The sequence below is a fragment of the Psammomys obesus genome, unplaced genomic scaffold (genome assembly GCF_907164565.1).
Source record: "Psammomys obesus unplaced genomic scaffold, mPsaObe1.curated_primary_1811, whole genome shotgun sequence".
In the NCBI taxonomy this organism is placed as follows: domain Eukaryota; kingdom Metazoa; phylum Chordata; class Mammalia; order Rodentia; family Muridae; genus Psammomys; species Psammomys obesus.
This window is the reverse complement of record NW_026590062.1, coordinates 649,829-675,063: the sequence shown is the minus strand read 5'-3', so window position 1 is coordinate 675,063 and position 25,235 is coordinate 649,829. Positions and strand designations below refer to the sequence as shown.

The window sequence follows — 25,235 nt, the reverse complement described above, 5'->3', positions numbered from 1 at the left end:
GAAGGAAGGAAGGAAGGAAGGAAGGAAGGAAGGAAGGAAGGAAGGAAAGAAAAGAAAACTTGTCTGGAAAAACCAATCGAACAAACAAAAACCACACACAAAACCCCTATCAACAACAACAAAACAGGTTCTACTTAAAATCACAGCAGAGAAGCATTTATAGACTCTCAAAGATAAGAATTTATAACCCTGGAGCACAGCATAAACAACCAACCAGCTGAAGGTAAACCATCACCAAGATTAAACAGAAAAGGAACCAAGCCCTGAAAGAAGAAACCAGCCCTTAGTAAGAAAAATGTGTGTGACTTCCTGAGACTCTCCCTTCTCTACAGGACAGGACATGCCGGACTCCAAAAGAAAGCTACAGTCTTCCAGGGTTGGCGAGCAGGAGGATGGTTATATATATATAATGGATATAAAAATATAGATATAGATATATCCATTATTAATTTACTGCCTTATAGCTTCAAAATCAGCCTTCAGATATCTGGTTTCCATATGAGATGGAATTCTTGCTTACAATGAGCATGATATGGCGCTTTCTCAGTAGAGGGCACTGGAGGACTATTACATGAAGCAGCTCTCTGGCTGCTGAACAGAGGGGATCACATAGAGGAGACTATGGTACTTTGGCACTAGTGAAGTACTGTGACCACACAGAACCTTAGTAAACTCTCAACTGCAGCTGAGCCAGGCTAAATCTTCCCGTAACCTCCATGAACACTGGAAGGAGGCTGAAAATCTGCCTCCTTCTCAGACAGGTACTTAGCTCATTCTGCTCATTCCTGTGCCCCTCTCAGCACCACAGCCACACCAACGACGAGCACTATACTCCAGGACTCTGCATGCCAGGTACCCCTGATCACACTGTGGTCACTAACCTTCCCGAGAACTGCTTTGTACTCTGCAAGCAAATACCACTTCCAGCCACACCACAAATGTCTTTGGATCCAATGTATCACATCTCCATCTATTCTGAAGAGCTGAACAAATCTGTGGAAGATTTCCAATAGTCTGCCCTTTCTCACTTTCTCTCTCCACCTCTTTTTCCTCCTCCTCTTCCTCTCCATCTTTCCTTTCCCCTCTCAGCTCTGAAGTACCCTAGAAAGTTGTTTTAAGCTTACACAGACAACCTATATAGCCGCTTGATAATTAATTCTGTATACAAAACTTAAAACAGTTTAAGTAACTGGCAGCTCACTGGATCAGGAACTAGTAGCTACAAGGAACAGTCTCAGAAAAAGAGATCCCTAAAAACCTGAATTCTGTAACTGATCTGGTTAGGCCCTCAGATATGAGAGATACAAGATGCTAATACACAAGGCATGCAATGACATAGTTTATAAAAATGTTCCCTGTGGTTGTTAATGAAGTGCCAAGAAAACCAAATGCCACTGCGGCTCAAATGACTGCTGCACTCTGAAATTCTCAAATGATGTCTACAGGAGCCTGGAAATGAGATGTAGGATTCTGAGTGTATTTCAGGGATTATGACAACTTCGAGTGTATCAACTTAATCCAAATCATAACTGAAGATCCTTTAAAAAGAAGCTGAAGAGGTGGCTCAGGAGTTAAAGCTCTTGCAGAAGCCCCAAGCTCAGTCCTACCACACTACTTAAAGTGGCTCACAACCACCTGTAAACTGCAGCTGGAAGGGATCCAACTCCTTCTTCTGGTCTCCTCAGGCACTCACATGCACATGAGCGTGTGTATACACACAGACAGACAGGCACAAATCAGTAAATAAATTTATAAATATCTTGACAGAATAATAAATAGCAATTGCTTTAAAAGTAAACATAAGTTTTACAATGGAATGTTTTGTTTTTAAAGCCATAAACTGCCAAAGAACTTTCAACATATAAGCAATAACCATTTAAATTTAGAAGATGAATAGGAAAAAATTAAATCAACAAATATTAAATCAACAAAGATAAGTGACCTAAGAATACAGTTATCAAAAAAGTACAAGATCGATATGGAAATATTACTACTGAAATGAACAAAATAAACATAACTGCCTATCTTATTTTGAGCAGAAAGACTCGATGACACTAAGGTATCAATTTTTTATCTATAACTTATTTTTCATAAGTAACACAATGCCAACAAAATATAAAGATAAGTTTTAACTAAGTATATTGGTTTGAGTTAGAATAGACCCCGTAGAATAGACATATTTGAATGCTTGGTCACCAGCTGGTAGAATTGTTTAGGACTGATAAGGAGGAATGGCCTTGTTGGAGGAGGTGTACTAATATGGTGGGCTATGAGGTTTCCAAAAAACCTCACCATGTCATTCTATTATTTCTCTTTACATTATGCTGATAAATCAAGATGTAAGCTTTCAGCTACTGCTCCAACACAATGCCTACCTGCATGCTGCTATGCAACTTGATTCTCAAGTTAGTAGCCCAGACAACAAAACACTGTGAATAAGAAAGCATGTGCTGAGGAGGTGGCTCAGTAGTAGAGCAATTTCCTGGCATGTACAAGGAAGTGGTTGTTTTTTTTGTTTTTGTTTTTGTTTTTTAATTTTTTCGGGTGTTTATTAGTGCCTTTTCTATTGCTGTGATAAAACACGAAGTTTAAGGCAACCTTTACAATAGTTTCACTTGGCTTATACTTCCAGAGAGGTATGGGGTCACTAGGATTTGGCATGACAAGTTTCAGATACAGCAGCTGAAGAACTCACATCCTCATCCTGAGGCATGAAGCAGAGAGTGAAACTGGAAATGGTATGTGGATGTCAACTTTCTTTTTTTTTAATTAACTTATTTTTTTATTAATTACAGTTTATTCACTTTGTATCCCAGCTGTAGTCCCCTCCCTCGTCCCTGTCCCCTCCCAATCCCACCCGCCCTTCTTCTTCTTCTCCTATGTCCCTCCCCCAGTCCACTAATACAGAAGGTCCTCTTCCCCTTCCATCTGACCCTAGTTTATCAGGTCTCATCAGGACTGGCTGCATTGTCTTTGTGGCCTGGTAAGGCTGCTACCCCCTCAAGGGAAGGTGATCAAAGAGCCAGCCACTGAGTTCATGTCAGAGACAGTTCCTGTTCCCATTACTAGGGAACCCACTTGGATACTGAGCTGCCATGGGCTACATCTGTAGAAGGGTTCTAGGTTATCTCCATGAATGGTCCTTGTTTGGAGAATCAGTCTCAGAAAAGGCCCCTGTGCCCAGATTTTCTGATTCTGTTGCTCTCCTTGTGGAGCTCCTAGCCCCTCCACGTCTTTCTATCTCCCCCTTCTTTCATAAGATTCCCTGCACTCTGCCCAAAGTTTGGCTATGAGTCTCAGCATCTGCATTGATACCCTGCTGGGTAGAGTCTATCAGAGGTCCTCTGTGGTAGGCTCCTGTCCTGTTCCCTGTTTTCTCCCTCTTCCAATGTCCATCCTGTTTGCCTTTCTGAATGAAGATTGAGCATCTTACCCCAGGTCCTCCTTGATTAGCTTCTTTAGGAGTACAGATTTCACCTTACACCCATCAGAATGGCTAAAATAAAAAAACTAAAGTGAGAACACATGCTGGAGAGGATGTGCAGAAAGGGGAACACTCCTCCATTGCTGGTGGGAATGTAACCTTGTACAACCACTTTGGAAATCAATCTGGTGCTTTCTCAGACAATTAAGAATAGGGCTACCTTACAATCCAGCTATACCACTCCTGGGCATATATCCAAAAGATGCTCAAGTATACAACAAGGACATTTGCTCAACCATGTTTGTAGCAGCTTTATTTGTAATAGCCAGAAGCTGGAAACAACCCAGGTATCCCTCAACTAAGGAATGGATACAGAAATTGTGGTACATTTACACAATGGTGGTAGAGTGTGTATATGTGTTTCCTTTTTATTTTGCGGCTGTGGGGTTATTTATTTCCTGTGTTGTCCTGGGTGTAGTCAGCCTCCTTGGATTGGAGTTTTCCTTCTATTATCTTCTGTAGAGTTGGATTTGTGGTTATGTACTGTTTTGTCATGAAGTGTCTTGTTTTCTTCCTCTACGGTGATTAAAAATTTTGCTGGGCATAGTAATCGGGGCTGACATCTGTGGTCTCTTAGTGTCTGTAAGATATCTGCCCAAGCCTTCTGGCTTTTAGAGTTTCTGGTGACAAATTGGGTGTAATTCTGATAGGTCTGCCTTTATATGTGACTAGGCCTTTTTTCCTTGTACCTTTTAATAGTCTTCATTTGTTCTGAACATTTAGTGTTTTGATTATTATGGGGCAGAAGGATTTTCTTTCCTGGTCCAATCTATTTGGCGTTCTGTAAGCTTCTTGTATGTTTATAGGCATTTCTATCTTTAGGTTGGGGAAGTTTTCTTCTATAATTTTACTGAAAATATTTTCTGTGCCTTGTAGCTGGGAGTCTTCTTCTGTTCCTATTATTCGTAGGTTTGGTGTTTTCATAGCATCCCAGATTTCTTGGATGTTTTGTGTCAGGAACTTTTTAGATTTAACGTTTTCTTTGACTAATATACTGATTTCTTGAAACATATCTTCTACACCTAAAATTCTCCCTTCCATCTCTGCTATTCTGTTGGTGATGCTTGTGTCTATAGTTCCTGTTCTCTTCCCTAGGTTTTCCATCTCCAGGATTAACTCAAATTATGTTTTCTGTATTGATTTCATTTCTATTTTTAAGTCTTAAACACTTTTATTCTTAAACACTTCCTTCTCCCTTTTTATTGTATTTTCCTGTATTTCTTTAAGGGATTTTTTCAGTTCTCTCACCTGTTTGATTGTATTTTCCTGTATTTCTTCGAAGGATTTATTTTCCTCTTTTAAGGCCTCTATCATCTTCATAACCTTAGCTTTAAGATCATTTTGTTGTGCATCAGGTGTGATAGTATCTCCAGGGCTTGCTATGGTAGAACAGTTGGTTTCCGATAGTGTCATATAACCCTAGGTTTTGTTGCTTGTGTTCTTAGGCTGACCTCTAGCCATCTGCTTCTCTCTGGTGATAGCAGGCCTGGTGGTCCCTCATGGTCAGGCAGTTGAGGAGTAGGCCAAGGGGTCTCTAATCTGAATGTTGCTGTGAGGGGCACAGGCCTCCTTGGGATGGTGGAAAATGGTGATTGGAGCCAATGTACAGTTCACCTCTGCTGGGTCTGCTAGCTGTGTCCCAGGTGGGCTAGGGAGATTGGACTACAATTAATTCTAATTTGATCAAACACTTAAATATAAAAATGAATAGATCAGTGGATGTCCTTTCAAATAATATTTAAAATACTAAAAAAATATATAATAAATATAAATAAAATAGATCTAATTGAAACTATGCAATGGTTTTTTTGGGGGGTTTTGTTTTGTTTGTTTTGGCTTTTTCTGAGGCAGGGTTTCTCTGTGTAGCCTTTACTGTCCTGGAACTGACATAGTAGACCAGGCTGGCCTTGAACTCACAGAGACCCACCTGCTTCTGCCTTCCCAGTGCTGGGATTAAAGGTATGCACCACCACACCTGGTGTATTTTTAAAATTACATAATAAAGTCAAAAGACAAAGAACAGACTAAGAAAATACAAAAATTATAAGGAAATAAATATTCACTATTAAACAATAAATAGAAGCCACAGTACAAGTTCACACATTTACACACATACACACACACACACAATAAATAAATATATATATATATATATATATACACATTTTTCTAAGTACCTATATATTCAATATAAAGTGGCCAATTGACAGGTGATTATCAATAAACATATGAAAAAATTAAACTGTAGAAAAACAAAAAGGCACAGGACAGGAGAATGTAAAAATACACCTTGGTAAGAACTCATGCTGTTACACACACTTTAACGAGTACAGGTAAAGTCTTCAAATGCACAAACAAAAAAAAAAAAAAATGCCTCTGGGAAGCAGACAATCAAAGACAAAATCAGGCACCAGAGAGTAGGTGAGGCAATAAAAAGATAAACTGCATTTCATTCAACACCAAGCACTGCAATTCATGTATGGAATTATGTGTATGAATTATACAATCAAGTCATTAATATTTTAAAGGGCACGAGAACTGTGATGGAGTTAAAAAATTGAATATCTATATAGTCAGTGTCTGTTCCTCTGCAGGAAGCTGTTTCTAAATGAGGTGCTGTGCAAGCCAAGAAATAACAACAAAATTCACCATCTACTCTATATGAAATATTGAAAATTTGCAATACTTATGAAGAGCATACAAAAGGTGATATAAAATTAAACTTTTTACCAGCATCTTCATCTTTATTACTTAATAAATAAGGTATCTGCTTTGCCTGAGCCTAAAACCAAATATTTCATTTTAAATGCTTAATTACTTACAAAACTTATTTGTGCAACCCTAGAACCAATGAAAAGCCTAATGCAGATCACAGAAATGTGCAACTGATAAAACTGCGGTCTCATCCTACTACACTCTCCCCACCATGCTGAGAAAGACTGACAAAAACAGGAACAACCAGTAACCCAGGAAACACTGAGCAGCTTGAAATCCAATCCTTAGCAAACATGCCTCAGTCTACAAGCAACATCGTATCACCAGAGAACAAGAAAAACTACTCAAAAACCAGCCAAAGATCTGATTCTGCTTGCAGACCACAGTTAGAATTAATCTTTATAAAAACAGTAATTTCAACAAGGCACGACGGCATCAGAGTCTGGGGCACTAGCACTAAGGAAGTGTAAGAGAGGACCTTGACTGTAGAGCCAACCAGGACTCTTGTTCCCAAGAAGGGTCTGCTGGAGTCTGGGCTGTATAAAGCAATAGTATGGCAAGGATGTTAGGAGGGGAGACCTGCTGTATCCACTAGAGGTGAGGTGGGATGAGGTTCCCTACAGTGTTCCCTGGCTCACTCGGCTTGGTAAGTGGAGGCAGAAGTGAACACCTTCACTTCTTTTAACTACACCCACTTATGACAGCGTGTGTGCTCCTGGAGTTGTTGCCTGGAACAAGTAACTGCTAAGGGAAGGGATGGGGACAGGGGAAGATCTATGGGATCCAACAGAACTAGGACTAAGGGAGTCTGCTGCTGGTGTTATAATCTAGAGGTAATGCATTTGATTTGCAGGAATACAAATGACCTGGAGAATTGCCGTTAGCCATCCTGCTTTCTACAGCAGCAGCCTATAGGTTTCCAAGGTGGGAGGGGGCAGAGGAGGGTGGGGAAGGGCACAGGATGGCAGGAGAGGGTGGGGGATGGCACACAAGGGCGGGGGGGGTAGCATAGGGTGGGGGAGTTGGCTGGAGTTGGAAGCAGGGACAAAGCAACTAGTATGATGAGGAGGTTAGAAGGGGAGATCTGCTGTATCCACTAGAGGTGAGGTGGGCTAAGGCAGTTCACAATGGTGTTCCGGGGGCTGGAGAGATGGCTCGGTTAAGAGCACTGTCTGCTCTTCCAAAGGACCTAGGTTCAATTCCCAGCACCCACACGGCAGCTCACAACTGTCTGTAATACCAATTCCAAGGGATCTCACACCTACACACTAATTTACATAAAATAAAATTAAAGACAATGGTGTCCGCTGCACAGATGGGGATGGGACTTGAACTTAAGGAGGGAGAGATGTAGAACTACAGTTAGTCTACCTGCTTCCTTACAGCAGAGGCCTGTGGGTTGCCTGGAGGTAGGTCTGCTGGACCTGGGGGCTTGGGCATGGCAATTAGCAAAAGAAAGCTGATTTGGAAGGACTTAGGATATTCTCTGGGGTCCACTGAGATGGGGGCAGAAGGAATTACTGCAGAGGTGGGTCACTGGGTTTGGAGGAATGGAGGGAGAGGTGAATATCTTCCCTTGAAGCACTGCCTGGTAGCACTGACTCCTAGGGAGTGTCTCGCTGGTATGTGGACTTGAGAAAAGCCACTCTGTATTGAGGTTAGGATGCAAATGTCTGTGGGATCAACTACAAATAAGGGAGAGGGGGCGCTGCCAGGGTGTTCTGCTCCTTAAAGGATGATGTAATTTGGGGTGTGACTTGAAGTAAAGAAGCAAATGGTGAGGAACTTAATTAGCCTACTTGTTCCCTGGCAGGAATGGCCTGTGGGTGTCTGTAGGCATGACTCCAACAGTTTTGGACCATGATAATGCAACTATTTTTAGAACAGTGGTTAGAAAGGGAAGGTGTGGCCTCCCTTGCAGACGGAGGCAGAGAGGTGTCAAGGAATTTGCAATGTGTATTTTTGGAGAGCTGGGAATTAGACTGGGACATTATCCTATGAGGAATGGAAGGACTGGCCAAAATATGCACATCATCTACTTTTTTTTTTTTTTTTTCTTGCAAAAGTGGCCAGGTTGTACCCAAGGCGTGCCTTCTTAGTTTGGAGCTAGAACAAATGAAAGTGTTGGGGAGGTAACTTGGGTGACAATGTTCTGCTTGATCCAATAGAGATGCACTTGGGAGGAGAGGCTCTAGCATGTGCTCCACTGAGAAATATGGGCATGGGACATAGGGGTGCAGGGTAGTGGACTTGGAGGAAGAGGCAAAGATTTGCAAGAGCCTACCTGCTTCCCTGGCAGGAGTGACTGGTAGGCTCCCATGGGAGGTGTGCTTGAGTTAGGGACTACTATAAAGCAACTACTGGGGTGAAGAAGATTAGGAGGGAAGATCTATGGTGGCGAGAATGCCACAGGTGATACTGATACAGAGGTGAGGATGTGACTGGAGGATTGCACCTGGAGGAACAGAGGAATTGGTGAAGACCAGTAGCTAACCGACCTGCTTCCCTAGCAGCTATGGCCTGTGACAGTGTAACAGGTTCAATTATAGAATTTACATACGTGTTTTGTTCATTCTTCTTCCCTTTTTCTCCTCCCTCCCACATCACTCTACCTCAAGTATCCTCTTGTTTTCATGTGTAATTCATACACATGCATGCCAGTATAGTTGCCCACAGAGGCCAAAAGAATCAATTTCTCACCTCAAGCTGTCTTCTAGCTGTTTTTCATTCTTTCTTTCCTTTTCTATTTGTGTTTTGCTTTTCAAGATAGGGTCTATTACATAATAGACCAGGCTGGTCTTGAGCTCACAGAGAGCGATCTACCTCTGCCTCCCAGGTGCTGGCATTAAATTTGTGTCACTACACCTGACCATCTCTCTATCCTCTAATGTATTATTCCTAAGGGCATTTTAATGCTGTGGCATGTTAAGGAAATGTTGTATAAAATAATTCTAAAGCTATATATATAGCATTAAATTTTGTTTGTTTGTTTGTTTGTTTGTTTGTTTTTTTTAGAGACAGAGTTTCTCTGTGTGGCCTTGGCTGTCCTGGAGGTTGCTCTGTAAACCAGGCTGGCTCCTGACTCACAGAAATCCCCCTGCCTCTGTCCCTCCTATCTCCCTGCCTCCCTGCCCCCCCCTGTTCCCCTGCCCCTCTGCCCCTCTGCCCCTGCTTCTGCCTCCTGAGTGCTGGGATTACAGGTGTGTGCCACCACTACCCAGCTGCATTAACTATTTCTAGTAAAATAAGTAAATAAATAAATGAAAGTATACCAAACCAGGTCCAACATTTAAGCACTGGCTAAAGACGAAATCACCTAATCAAGTATATCTATTATCACAACTTCTTAACTCTGTCATCACTCTATCAAGAATGGAAGAAAACTACGGGTTTCTATTACTCATTTCTAATTATCTAATACAATTGTTTTCTTCTGGAATTATTTTATGTCATATAAGTCTATGTCTAGTTTTTCTATTTTTTTTTATCTAAATATTATCTTAACAGGCAAAAAGCTTGATCAAGTGATTTGGATTTTCCTCCCACTTCATCATGCTCTTGACTCAGACTCACTAAGTACAATTTGTAGCTGCTCTAAATGATATAACCCAACCCCGGATCATCGTAGTGAATAAAGAACCCCAAAGCAAACATGGTGACTGAATTCACCTTTCAGAAGGCCAAAGCTGTTTCTAGATCAGACTTAAGTAAATTTGACCAAATACCTTCATTTTCAGTGCCCACCAAAACATCTTTTTGAATTTGTGACAAAAGGTCCCTTTAACTCAAATGAGCATAAAAAAGGATAAATACACAGTCATAGTCTCAAAAGTTGGAGATACCAACTAACAAAATTAACATTTTTTCTAAATGATAAACATAGTATTTGTGAGGTACTTAATCCTTTTAAACACTAAGAAAGATGTTTTAAGTGTATCCATTACCAACCACATAAGTACAACCACCACTAACATTTTGTATACATTGCTGTGGCGGTGACTCCTCAATCACAAATCTCATCACCTTTGTCAAAACCTGGGTGGAAATCCTAGAAGAAACCAATAATTTCAGGAGGAAAAAACTATTTTCCTAAAGGTGAGAAGGGAAGGGAAAGGCTCCTCTTCCATTTGGACATCATGCCTGGAACTGCTGGTACCTGTTTGCCACTGGACAGCACATTTCCTCGTGTGGGTGCAGGGAGACTGACAAAATGATCTGTCCCGTTACTGTAACATGAACACTGTTTAGGATTTTGTTGTACCTAAATAATCTAGAACAGAAATATTTTTGATAAATCTTTCCCTGTATTTCATATTCTTTTTTAAAATGTGAATAAATATTTAACATATCATTTTAATGTACTATACAATAAAAAGTCAGCAAAAAGAGCACAGACAGAGGAATAAGAAAACAGAAGTGTATTACCTTCAACCTAGAATTAGTGTCTGACTTACTGTTCCTTCTGTAACAAATAAGAGGTAATCTGTGGGATTAACTGATAACAACAGCCCCCTGACTTTCTTATTGTAGGGCTCCCCTTCTTGCTATTTCCCTAGGTTGTCTTAAGGCACCATGTCATCCTGTACTACCTCTTTTATTCTCTTAACAGATTTCCTTAATATTATATTCGATTTATTTGGTCATGAGTTCCATTAAATATTATTTTATTTATTTATTTTTATGTCATTTCTATCTCAATCTATTTGCTTTCCTTTAACAAATCTTATAATTATTTTTTTAATAATTGATATGTTGTAACCCATACAGAGAAAATAACTCAAGTCTTTGGATTTAATCTTTATTTCCAATCCCAAAAGTATTGCAAAGGCTGCATTAAAATGCTAAAATGCCAGGAGTTTAGAATATACACATTACGGTAGCTAGCAATGTAGTTCTGGCAGCAAATCACTGCCACAGAATGGGTGGACTAAACCCCAGCCCCACAAGAGCCAGACAATTGAGAGACACAAACAGGAGGGTCAGAGAGTCAAAAGTTGTTGTTCTCGTCCTTGTTCTTGATTTGTCGGCCTCAGCCTCCCAAGTGCTGAGGTTAAAGGTGTGCAGCACACGGCTCTTGGTTGAGAGATTTTTAATTAACACTTCTATTTCTATAGAAGTTATGGACTTATTTAAATTGTTTATTTCATCTTGATTTAATTTCAGTAGGTCATATATTTTTTTAAAACTCATCCATTTCTTTTAGGTCTTCAAGTTTGCGACAATACGTATTTCTGAAATATGGCATTATGACTCCCTGAATTAACTCAATGTCTGCCTTTTCATCTATAACTTTATTTGGGTCCTCTCTATATGTCATTTGGTTGATTTGGTTAAAGGTTTTCTCTAAAAATAATCTTGTTTTCGCTAAAAACAAACTATTCACTTCACTAATACTTTGTATTGGTTTTTGTTTGGTCCATTTCATTGATTTCAGCCCCAAGATTATTTCTTAGGTTTGGGTATCATTTCTTCTTTTCTACAGCTTTCATGTATTTCCTTACATTTTTATTTAGGCACTTAGTGCTATGAACTTGCCTTTTAAAATTGCCTTTATTGTGTCCCATAAATTTGGGTATGTTGTATTTTCATTTCATTCAATTCTTTAAAAGAATATTAAATTAAATTCCCTTCTTACTTTCTTTCTTGGCCCAGAAATTGGAAACAGCCTAGATGTGTGTGCTAGCTAATTTACTGTCAATTTGACACAAGGTAGAGTTATCTGAAAGAACAGACCATCAATTGAGAAAATGTCTCTATAACATCCAGCCATAAGGCATTTTCTTAAGTAGTGACTGACGTGGGAAAGCCCAGCCCGTTACAGGTGGTACAACCCAGAGCTGCTGCCTCTGGGTTCTATAAGAAAGCAGGCTGGGCAAGCCATGAGAAGCAAGCCAGTAAGCAGCACCCAACATGGCCTCTGCATCAGCTCCTGCCTTCAAGTTTCTGCCCTCCTTGAGTTCCTGTCCTGACTTCCTTCAGTGATGAACTATGACGTGGAAATGTGAGCTGAATAAACCCTTTCCTCATCAACTTGCTTTTGGTCATGATGTTTTGTTACAGCAAAAGAAACCCTAACTAGAACAATGTGCATCAACTGATAAACAGACAATGAAAATGGAAAATGAAATATTCCATTTACACAGTGGAATTATTCAGTTGTTAAGAATGATGAAATTTTCAGGTAAGTGGATATAGCTAGAAACAATCACTCTGGATGAGGAAACCTAGACCCCAAAGGTAAATATTGCACTGTAAATATCTCATAAGTGAATGTTAGATTTTAAGTTCTAGAGGGGTGTCTTTTAATCAAAATAACCACAAAAGTTAGACAGCTAGGGACCACGGGGAGTAGGAGATCTTCCAAAGAAAGGGAAATAAAATATAGTGTTAAAAAGAGATTAAAAAAAGTAAAAATAGAATTAATATCAAAGTAGTAACTATAAGTGTGCAAATGAAAAAAGCCCTGAAATCCATAAAATAATATGACTAGATAATGAGAGGATAATATGACTAGAGAATAAGAAAAATCTAAAAAAAAAAAAACAAAACAAACAAACATTAAACAGTTTTATGTCTGAAAACTGTGCCACATCTTTTTTCCAAATTAAAAACAGACTGTAAATAAAGGGTTAGAAAGTTCCTGCTCATCAAACTAAAATCAAGAGTTCTATTTATTTAAAAAAAATTTAAACCTTAATGCTGTCAAGCCACATTCTTTGTTCTGAAGTTTTAGGGTCTAAGTCCACCAGTACATTTCAGGTAGTATGTAAGCAGCAGTTTAAGACACTATGGCAAAGAAGGCAACACATTCCTAATACCCCAAGGAAAGTGTGTTCCTAGATCAACAGCTGGACTCGATTAAAAAGAAAGCCCAGTTCAGTCTCCATGGTGGTTACATGAGAACACAAATGAGAAATGCTACATTTCTCACGGCCTGTTGCCTAGTGATGGCAATGCCTGGTCTTTTATCCACCCTCATATTGTAATCATGTCTCCTCCCTTTCTTCCTGCACAGCATTTCAAAATTCTTTTCATTTACAAAATCACTTTTTAAACGGACATCAGGAAAAAAAACAAAGTAAGTATAGTCACAACTTATGATTCATTTTTACTTCTACAAGAATAAAAGATAAACAAATTTTCACATAAATAATAAAAGTAAGAAATGTATATAACATTTGTATATAATAATAAAAGTTACAAATGTGTATAGTTTTACAACAGTTCAAATTTCTGGGACAGTAAATTGCTAAGTTATTTTAAATGCAGGATAAAAAATAGGTGACAAATGTAACACATGTCTCTTGACCAAAATTAGTTGTGTAACACAACAGAAGGTAAACACAGAATACAGCACTAAGGAAAACAATACTTTTACTAAACGATGAACTAAAGAGTTATATTAACTACCCAATATTCCTTGTGAAATCTCTATTTTTCTGCATTTTACAGCTGTTTCTTTTGTTATGAACTTAGCTTGTGCAAGCTTAAGAACTTCAAACATTAATGTCCAGAAATTTTAAAACGTAGCATTAATAACTTACCCAGAAAAAAAAAAAAAACACCCACAACAAAGCCGGGTGCAGTGGTGCATGCCTGTAATCCCAACACTCATGGAGGCAGAGGCAGGTGGATCTCTATGAGTTCAAGGCTGTCCTGGACTAAGGATACACAGAGAAAACCTGTATCAAGACAAAACAAACAAAAACAAAACAAAAAACTTAGATCAAGAAAAAATTGAGCATGCCTGACTAACTTAGAAAAATCTGAAGATACAGATGGCCATGTTTTATGTCCACCTGATACAAGCTAAATTCCTTTAGAAAGAGAAAACTTCAACTGACAAGGTCCCACCAGATTAGCCTGTGGGCAAAACTAAGACCCATTTTCCTTTTTTTTTTTTTTAACTTTTATTAATTACACTTTATTCATTTTGTATCCCCCCCATAAGTCCCTCCCTCCTCCCCTCCCGGCCCCACCCTCCCCCCAAGACCCATTTTCTTGACTGATGATTGATGGGTGAGGACCCAGCTCACTAGCTCTGTGTCATCCCTGGGTGGATGGTCCTGGATACTATAATAAAGGAGGCTGAGCAAGCCAGTAAGCAGCACTCCTCCATGACTCAGTTCCTGAGTTCCCGGCTTCCTTCCATGACAAACTGTGATGCGGAAACATAAGCAAAATAAACTCTTTCTTCCCCAAGTTGCTTTTGATCATGTGCTTTCATCACAGCAACACAAACCCTAACCAAGACAAGCTATTCACAAAAAAAAAAAAAAAAAAAAAAAAAAAAAATGAAAAAAAGACTGCCTCCTTCTGCTTGGCAATAGTTTTATACCGGGGACTGGAGAGATGGTTCAGTGACTAAGAGGATACACTGCTCCTAGTGTTCCCAAGTTCAAGTCCCAGCACCCATATTAGGTAAAATTGTCTAACTCTAGCTCCAAATGATCAGATGCCTCTGGTCCTCATGGCTACCCCCACCCATGTGCACAGATACATATATGTACACATAAATTTAAAATAAAATATCTTAAATCACATTCATATCTGTAAAAATAATTAAGCCAAAAACAGATTTTCTAATATCAAATCTGGGGGTTATCAAAAGGCTAAAGCCCCAAGAAACTATTTCTCAGTAAGTTGTCTTTCCCTTTAATAAAAGTAAACAACGTGCTTTTTATCTGAAATTGTCTGAGGCAAGAAACAAAATTGCCAGCAATGTTCCATTTTATGCCCTTCAACATGATTCGCCCTTCAACATGATTCGCCCTTCAACATGATTCGTTCCTTCTTCACCCACAGTTTACAGGTAACAGGAGTCTCTGTCCCTGCCTCCTCTCCAGGGCTCACTCTTGTTTAAGAAAGCAAAATGAGATGACTTTCTTTGTAATAATGCCTTTTATGATAACTCCTTGTCTTTCTTTCCCCCTTTTCTTCTGAGGCAGGGTCTTATGTGTACTACACCAGCCTCCAACTTGCTATGCAGCCAAGAATGACCGCACATCTCTGACCTTCCTCCTTTTACCGCCTATGCCCTGGGATTGGTGGCCTGTGCACCAGGCAAAATGTATGTGGTACCAGGGGCCTGAAGTCTATAAGTTGAGCACATCCCCAGCCTCAATTTAAAGGAGGGTTCAATCTATAAAAACTGTAATCTACCCGCACCCAAAATCCTAAGGAAAAAAATCTATAGTATGGCGTACCATATATAATAAGTCAAATTAAGTATTTTTGTGCATATAACAATCCCTGCATACCCGTATACTGCAAGTACTGAAAGAGGAAAGTATCAGACACAACACAATGTAATGCTAACGGAGAGGGAGAGCTGCATCTGATGAATAAGAACAGTCACATTAGGTCAAGCATGCAGCTGTTGGCAGACTGGAATTCCCGTTCAGCATACCCACGCAGCCTTCTTGCTCTACGGTCTCCTCGGGATGAGGTGCATTACTACTGAGAAGACAGTATCAACATAGTGTCACAGAGCCACTGCTAAGTTACTTTACTCATACTCCAGTAGGTAACCCTAATTTATTCACTGTTTCACACACAATGGCATGAAAGTAAATGGAGTAATTGGGAAAGAAAAGGGATTGGTGGGAGAAGGACTAATGAGGTTGACTAATCAAATTATATCATATATATGTATATAAATGTCATAATGACATCTATTATTACACATAATTAATGTATGCTGATAAAAACTAAAAAATTAATCTATATAGCATATATTCGCTGGTTTAAATTGCTGCAAATGCCTAGTGTATAGTAGTAAAAGCAATATTAGCACTTAGAAAACTCCTAGGCTATTAGCTGGAGAGATTTTCCTTTTTAATAAGTTACTTTATAGTGAAAATTTACTTTTAATTCTATTTTTACATTAAAGGATAAAGTAACAGTGTCCACTAGCATCTTAGTGGCAGGTGAAGAGTGAGGACGGCCCAGCCACCTACACTAGGGTTCTATGCTAATCACTTATCACGGCTAACTCTGCAGAGGCTGCGTTATCTCCAAGTAGCTTACAGTGAGTGCCATGCAGACATCTGGAAGGGATGCTCCTGGATGAAAACATGGAAGAATCATTAAACATAACAAATCTTTCCCTCTTAGGGAAAGCAGAATGAAAAACCATTGTATGGGAATACTGCTCACCATATTAACTGAGCAAAATAGAGCAATAATGCAAAATGTAAGGCAAGGGTCATATTTCACCCAAGATGATTATCTGTGCTCCAGAATCATCCAGCTTTTGTATCAAGCATAATGCTAAGATGCAGTTATACTTTTAATAAACACTGAAAATTTTACTAATACACAATGAAAATTAAATATTATCATTTTCTCCTCCTAGGTAGCAGGTACTGAACATTTGGTAAACTGAATGTATTTTTTATACCTTTTGAAGTTGGTTTTGTCATAAAAACATGGTAATACAAGACTCACCATCGTTGACAGTTTCAAATGTTAGGTTCTGTAGTCTTGTGTTCATGCTGTTGTACAATCCTAGAATTATTCATCTTATGAAATAAAACCTATTAAACAACACATTATTTTCTCCTCATTCTCTCACACCCTGGTAACCATCATTCTTTCTATCCCATTCACTACTTACTTGGCTTATAGCATATTGCTATAAAAATACTCAAATCCCTAAAAGTTATACTTGAGCTTGTATTTTAGTTTGTTGGCTAAACACAACTGCATCATTGTTTCCTAACCTAAGATGTGATTGGTGAAAAGGGATAAGCCTTATCTTCAATATTTAGGCAGAAACATAGACCTGACCAGAAAATATACCGTAAAATACACTGCACTATTTCCAATTTTCTATGAATACCAACAAAATTACAGTTATTACCAACAATATGACAACAAATAAGATCTACTTATATGAAAAATTATATAACACAGGAATGAAGAATAATGGACTTAAAATAAGACTAAGTTTAACAACAGCCTAATGTACAAAAACACAAAATTCTTTCAGTCTGTTTTACAAAGAACTTTCACACATACCAATTCATGTCGCTAAAGCACAGTCCCTCCTGGTCTCAGTTTTCATTATCTGTGCAACATGGAGAGAAACATCCACCATGTTGATCTCATAAGGTTTAACCAGGAAGAAAATATAAGATACTGAAAACACAATTTGGACATTGTGAACAGTGCCACAGATACAGATACTGTCTAAACAGAAATTCCAAATGCACTACAGTTTGTTCTTATGCAGTTTTGTATATTTTACAGAAATTTTCTATATTACCTAGGCTGAGTTCATACTCACCCTCCTGTCAGAGCTCTCTGAAAGTCAGTCGTGTGCTACCATACCCAGATAAAAATGTATAAACTGCTTATAATCAAGGAGTAGCTGATACAGTGCTACATACGCAGCTATTTCCTAATACTGTCATATAACATAAAGAATGCATGAGACATGAAAAGAAAGCAGAAGTTCCTCTATCCACGTAGACATAAAAAGGCAGACTTTGGAGTGTGGATGTGCTGCAGCAGTGGAGTGCCTGCCTAGCACGCGTGAAGCGTTAGGTTCAGCTCCAAGTACCACAAACAATAACAACAGAATTACTGCTTACCCTGCTCATATAAAGAGGTTATTCAATGAAAATTACAAAAATACAAGCACATAGAAAGGCAGAATCAGGAAAGAAGTCCAAAAGGCAACATAGCACTGGTGGCCCGCTGGCTTATCACATTATTATGTGCAAATTACATAATGCATAGAAAGGCCAGCTTCTTTTAGGCAGCACAGCATGAAACATGTAGTAGAAAACCTTCTGCAGGTGGCCTGATAATGCCTCAATCTGTGTGCCATTGCGGTAAGTCTTATATCCCAATACAGAGACCCAAATCAAACTGTTTATGACTATGAAGCTCGGATCTCTCACAACATATAGATACCCAGAAAAATTAAAAAATAGGAGCTGTCTTAGCATCTCATAAATGCTGATGTGCCCATCACCGAGTCCTGTGGCCAGGATCAAGCAGGAGACACTTGACTTTTGGAGATGTGCACATTCCCAGTTTCTTGCTGGGTGGAGACCGCAAGCTGGCAACTCCAAGCAATCTTCTTTTCTGGATGCTTTGTCCTTTTATATCTATTTTGCTGCTTTGATTTCAAACCATCTGAGAAAAAGGTTAGCTTCCAAATTGCACAGCTCAACTTTTTTTAATATATTTATTTTTATGTGCAGTGGTGTTTTGACTAAATGTATTATCTGTGTGAGGATGTCAGATCTTGGAGTTACAAACAGTTGTGAGCTGCCATGTGGTTGCTGAGAACTGAACCCAGGTCCGCTGAAAGAGCAGTCAGTGCTCTTAACCACTGAGCCATCTCTCCAGCTCCACACAGATCAACTTTTAATGAAATTTGTGGGAATGTCTGGTACTGAGTTCAGCTAAAAACATCTGCTCCCTCTCCGCTCTGTGAATGAATGATATGTGTACCTAGACACCTCAGCCCCCTCCCCTTGAACTCTGGCTTCATACTCCCCTAGTACTGCAAGCCCCAGCCTTTACTCTCCACTGTGATGCCTGCCACCTCTATCCAGAAATGGCATCATCTGTCTGTTTTTAACGCAAGGCTTGTTATGCAGCCCAAGCTGTCTAAGAGAACTTTCTACGAAGGCCAGGCTAGCCTCGGACCTGAACGCTTCCTTCTTCAGTGCTAGAATTTCAAGCATGAACACCATACCCAGCTTGTGTTGGTCTAACTGCCAGCCTGAGTGCACTGAGCATATTAAAGGTAGACTAAACTATATTTGGTAGGTTATGTGTTTTGAATACATGTTATGTTTTAATTAAAGCAAGGGCCTGATTAAAGCTCATGATCCTCCCACCAAACTAGGTGGTGTATATACCACCATACCCAGCTTATTTACTTTTCACTTAAGTTATTTTCAACTTAGGATATATGTGTGTGTGTGTGTGTGTGTGTGTGTGTGTGTGTGTGTATGTATGTATGTATGTATGTGTGTGTATTACGATATATACAAATATATGTATATATGATACATATAATATACACATATATGTATATATATATATCATAATGTAATAGTATCATTATGGTACATTATGGTATCAAAACAAAATCAACAACCTGCAGCAGGCAGTGTTCAAAATTAGTTATGATTTTCTTTTAGGTAAGTTTTCCCTGCCTAAACATCATCCTTAAACTAAGCAAATACTTAAAGAAATAAAGTTAGGGAGTTGGGAGGGGTTGTTTGTTTTGGTTTGGTTTTGGGTTTTGTTTTTGTTTTTTTCCAGAGAGGGTTTCTCTATCCTTGGCTGTCCTGGACTCACTTTGAAGACCAGGGTGGCCTCAAACTCATAAGAGTTCCACCAGCCTCTGCTTCCCCGGATGCCGAGATTAAAGGCATGCGCTACCTGGCTTAATTTGTTTTTTTCCAGACAGGGTTTCTCTAGGCAGCCTTGGCTGTCCTGGAATTCATACTGTAGACCAAGATGGCCTTGAGCTCACAGAGATCTGCCTGCCTCTGCCTCCAGAGTGCTAGGACTAAAGGTGTGCGCCACCACTACTTGGCTAAATTAGTTAATTTTAAATTGAAAAAGATAAATACAGTTACTACACCATATCTAGAACATGAATGGATTCCATGACCTGTTAAGAGGTTGGTTGAGAGGATAAACCAACACCTACAAGCCAGAAAAGAATGAGACGTGGACAGAAAGCACTTACAGAGCCACCGAAAGGAAGACGGTGCTGGTTTTCAGTTGCTCTAGGTTTTGCTGAGGTACTAATTCTATGAATGAGCATCTATACTAAGTTAATGTTATTCTAAAATAAATCAAAATAGACACTTCTGTGAAAGTAAATAAAACTGCTACCTTTGGCCATTTGGGATTGAGGAGTCGGGCTTTGATGGCATCATCCAGTGCCTTGTGGTATTGCTGGGTTTTCATGTAGGCTGCAGATCTGTTGCTATATAAAATGCAGTTCTGAGGGTCAACTGCCAGGGCTTCATTATACAAAACAATAGCTGTGTGGAAGTCTCCATCATGACAGGCCTGGTTACTCTGACGAACTTTCTCAACAAACTCAGCTTTGCTCAATGCTGGTTCATCAGGACTTCTCTGGACAATAGTCTTAGCACCAAAGAGAGGAATCTACAAACAAAGGAATTGTTATAAGTTCAAACAGTCCACACAGATACCTGGGACCTGAGGTTAATGTCAAGGAGGCTTGATCTCTCTCCACTTAATTCATGGAGGCAAGGTCTCTTTCTGAATCTGGGCTAGGCATGCCTGCTTCTCTCAGTTGACTTTTGTCCTTCTAAACAATAAGCTTTCCTTGGAAATAGACACATACAGGTTGGGGAGTGGATAACACTTCTGCCCTGGAAGTATGAGATGGAGTTTAAATCCTAAAAACCCATGTAAAAACTGTGGCAGGTGTGGTGGCCACCAGTAATCTTCACACTCTGGATTAAAGGCATGTGCCACCATACCCATCAGGCTATCACATTTTGGAAGTATGTGCTATTCTTGTTTTATAGAAGTTTACAGTCAAGAGATTGCACTGAGACGCAGAAGACATGTTACTTTAAACAGTGTTGAGACTGAAAAACTATGGAACTTTGAACTAAATGCATTTTGTGGTATGAGATGACTAGGAACCTATGAGGACCAAGGAATAGAATGGAGGTTGTAGTGAGAGCGTCCCCATTGGTTCATGTATTTGGACACTTTGTCCCTGGTGGTTGCACTATTTGGCAACATCTAGGAGGTACAGCTTTCCTGGAGAAGTACATCACTACGGCCAACTTTGAAGTTTCAAAGTCTCAGGTCATTCCAAGCGCCCTCTCTTCCTCCACTTTGTGTTTGTGGTTCAAGACAAAAGCTCTCAGCATCCTGCTTCAGTCACATAGCTGCTGCTACCCCTGCCCTGAGTGATGAACTCTTATTCCTTTGGAACAATAAGCCAAAATAAACTTTCTGTAAATTTCCTTGGTCACAGTGTTTTTCCACAGAAAAGTAATGGATGCAGTTGACACTGCTATTTTGACAATATTAACTCTGCCCATCATGACAATGAAAAGATTCTAAATCTTACAATGCCTTCCTCAATTTCTTTCTTTACTGCTTACAATTTTCCCTAGAGAGTTCTTTTACTTCCTTGGCAAGGATAGGCTTAGACTAGGTCATTCTTTCTTTCCTTCATTCTTTTTCCCTGTTTCTTTTCTGAGGCAGAATACCTCCTGAATGAACTGATCCATAAGGTCAAAACATCTTTTAGTGAAATTGTTAAAGTCATAAAAATAAACATCTGAAAACAGGGACAAACTTACTTCTTCCTTTCCAGAAAGGAAGTGTTTAAGTGCAATTAACCTGCCACAAATTGCTGGCTATTCATCCCTAGGAATGGTGCCATATCTGGGACCCAATGTTGGCTCTGCTGCTGGCAGAGCTGGCAATCAGCAACAGCTGTAGCCAGGTTGAGTCCATGTTGTTGACCCCATCTATGAGCTTCATCACTGCCATCATGGCCACTTTGTTTACAGACCCACTGGGCAATGACAAGGACAGCCGTGAAAGTCATCCTATCTGCTTGATTACTGAACTCCTCCTCTGCTGCAGTCACATTTCAATCAGCACTTATATCTTCACATCCATTGTCCACCTGGAGAGATCTAGACACATACTTCTTCCGCTAAAGTCTTTCTAACCAAATTCCACTCATGCTCTTTAGCAAGTCCCTGGCCATTTCTCCTTCCAAGCAGAATGTACAACTATGTGGACTGCCCAAAATTCTGCCCATTGTAAAGCTGTCCCTCCTTGGCAGTCTTTCAGGGTTTTTCCAGAAAGGGGCTGTAATGCTGCACCTGTCTACTTCCACGTGATGTCTGCAGTGTGTATGTGGTGGCTTGAAGGAGAACAGCTTCCATAGGTTCATGTTTAAATGTTGGGTCCCAAGCTGGTCAAACTGTTTGGGAAGGATTAGGAGGAGTGGCTTTGTTGGAGGAGGTGGGCCTTGAGGTTTCAAAAGCCCATTCTATTCCCAGTAAGCTCTCTCTCTACCTCATGCTTCTGGATCCAATGTAAGCCCTCAGCTACCACTCCAGTGCCATGCCTACCTAACTGCTGCCATGTACCCCACTATGGAGATCATGGACTCTACTTATGAGTCTATGAGTTTGTGTTTCTGTAACCATGAGCCCCAAATTAAATGCTGTCTTTTTATAAATTACCATAGATATAGTGATTTGTTACAGGAATCAAAAAGTGACTAAAAACAGTGCAGAACCAATCAATAGTAAAAGAGGCCTTTGTCTTCTCTCTAACAGTTAACTGATCATATAGCACACCTCATGAGGCCATGCTGCATTCTTATAAGCAGAAGGCATTGTAACTGGACCATTTGGCTATCTTCTTGTAACTTGCTTGTGCCCTTGGAATGTATTTAAGCCTAATGACACATGATACTATGATCATTTGATAATGGCTTGTTGAGTCAGATAATTCCTAGTTCATAATGAGAATTCCTACTTCACATGGTAGAACAACCTATACAGCAGCCTGGACCCATTGAAGAGGCTCCTCCTGTTCCATCCAAAGCTGGAAGTTTTCTGAGGCACTTGATGTATGGCTAACACCACAGATGAGAAACGTGCTCTCTCTAGTATCCAAACAGCCCCAAAACACACTGTGCTTTTTCCATGAGTGTAGGTATGATAAGGTGCAACAACTCATCCTTCACCTTAGAAGGAATTCCACACCTCTGGACTCCTAAAATTTTCACTGAGGTAGAAGGCATTTGAATTTTAGTTATATTTATTTCCTATCCTCTTGTCTTAGCAAGTGAAGAGACACTATGACCATGGCAACTTGGGCTGAGTGGTGGTGGTGAATGCCTTTAATCCCTGCACTTAGGAGGCAGAGGCAGGAGGATCTTTTTGAGTTCGAGGCCAGCCTGGTCTACAGAGAGAAACCCTGCCAAGACTACACAGAGAAACCCTGTCTTGAAAAAATAAATAAATAAAAGGAAAATATTTAGAGTTAGCTTACAGTTTCAGAGGTTCAGTCCACCCTCATCAAGGCAGAAAGCATGGGAGCACACAGGCAGACATGATGCTGGAGGAGGAGTTGTTCTACATCCAGATCAGAAGGGAGCAGGGAGGGACACTGGCCACCCCAGTGACACACTTCCTCCCACAAGGCCATCCCTACTTTAATAAGGCCACACCTCCTAATAGTGCTACTCCCTGGGGACCAAGCATTCAAATCTATTAGCCTATGGGGAGTTTACTTATTCAAGCCACACCTCTGAGGTACATGTGCATTACCAATGAGTCTAAAATGACTTCTACTTCAATTGAAATAATATGCCTCCCAGTGAGAAATCTCTCCACACACTTAGAGACTAAGGAAAAGCTCTTTATTAAAAATAGCCAGGACAACTGGAGATAATGCCCAAATAAGTTGGCCTCAAACAGAAATTTTTACTAAGTTATATATACCTGGTCATCCTGTCCATCTGGCAGAATTATGCTTTTCTCCAGAAGAGAACTGGGGGCTTAATGGCAGGCCAGGAATTAACATTGGCTGTGGCCCTGTACTGCCCCTTGAGCATGTCAGAGGCATGTTCTTTGGGGACAAATCTATCGGCTGCTAAGTCTTGGTAAACAAACATTTAACATCCTAGCATTGTAAATTTGCTAATTTCTAACAGGCCTGGCAACTTATCTTTAGGATATTTTGGGAGACAGCACCTCCTTAGCTAAATTCTACTTTGTGTGGTTCAATGTCTCCTAAAACAATCTATTAACAAATCCTTTGTAACAGCAATTCTATTGCTTTGAGTTTCTTCTATGTCACTACTTTCTGTTCACTTGATTCAATCAGCATGATGTATCAATACAGTAATACACCATAACATTTTGTGGAAGAGACAGATGATCAAGATTCTTTCAAAATAAGTCATAGCATAGGGCTGGAGAATCAATATGCCTTGTGTAAAACAATAAATGTGGGGTGGGAATCATGTGTGGGGAGAGTGCAGGTTGGGGGAGGACCAGGAGAAAGAATGGTAATTGGTGGGGGCATCTCTGGGACAGGAGAGGCTCCTGGCTGTCTGTGAGGGTGATCCTAGCTGAGACTCCTAGCAGCAAGGGTTAAGAAGCCTGCAGTCACCACCTCCTGTAGCCAGGTAGGACTTCCACTGGAAGGAGGGGGACAACAACCCACCCATAAAACCTGCCACCCAAAATGTGTCTTGCCTTCAAGAAGTGTAGGGATAAAGATCGAGCACAGACTGAGGGAATGGCAAACTGACTTGAGACCCACCCCATGGGAGAGAACCAACCCGACACTATTAATGATACTCTGCTATGCTTGCCGACAGGAGCCTAGCACACTGTCTTCTGAGAGGCTTCATCTGGCAGCTGATGGAAAGAGATGCAGAGATCACAAGTAAACAATAGACCAAGCTTGGGAAGGTTTGTGAAAGAGTAAGAGAACAGAGAGAGCCAGAGGGATCAAGGAGACCACAAAAAGACCTACAGAGTAAACTAACCTGGGCCTACGGGGACTCACAGAGACTGAACCAACAACCAAAGAACATGAATGGGCTGGATCTAGACCACCTACACATATGTGGTAGATGTGCAGCTAGTCATTATGTGGATCCCCTAACAATGTGAGTAGGAGCTGTCTCTGACTCTGTCGCCTACCTTTAGATCCCTTGCCCCTAGCTGGGCTGACTTGTCAGGCCTCATTGGGAGATGATACATTTAGTTCTGCTGCGACTTGAGATGCCAGGGTGGGTTGGTAGCCCTTAGAGGCCTCTCCTTCTCTGAGAAGGAGGAGGAGATGAGGGGAAGGGACATGAGGATGAGACTGGGAGGAGAGGAAGGAGGAGGCTAGAATCAGGATGTAAAGTGATTGATGAGAGAAAAAGAGAGAAAGACAGAAAGAAAGAAAGAAAGAAAGAAAGAAAGAAAGAAAGAAAGGAAGGAAGGAAGGAAGGAAGGAAGGAAGGAAGGAAGGAAGGAAG

General features: G+C 40.2%; 1 protein-coding gene across 2 annotated transcripts in view; it reads right to left on the bottom strand.

The window, feature by feature from the left end:
• Ttc28 (tetratricopeptide repeat domain 28) overlaps positions 1–25,235 on the bottom strand; it is a 412,775-nt gene that overhangs the window by 380,527 nt on the left and 7,013 nt on the right. For both annotated transcript variants that reach the window (XM_055605846.1, XM_055605848.1), the window contains exon 2: positions 20,072–20,350. In XM_055605846.1, coding sequence (XP_055461821.1) covers positions 20,072–20,350 — 279 coding nt within the window. The remainder of the gene's footprint in view (positions 1–20,071; positions 20,351–25,235) is intronic.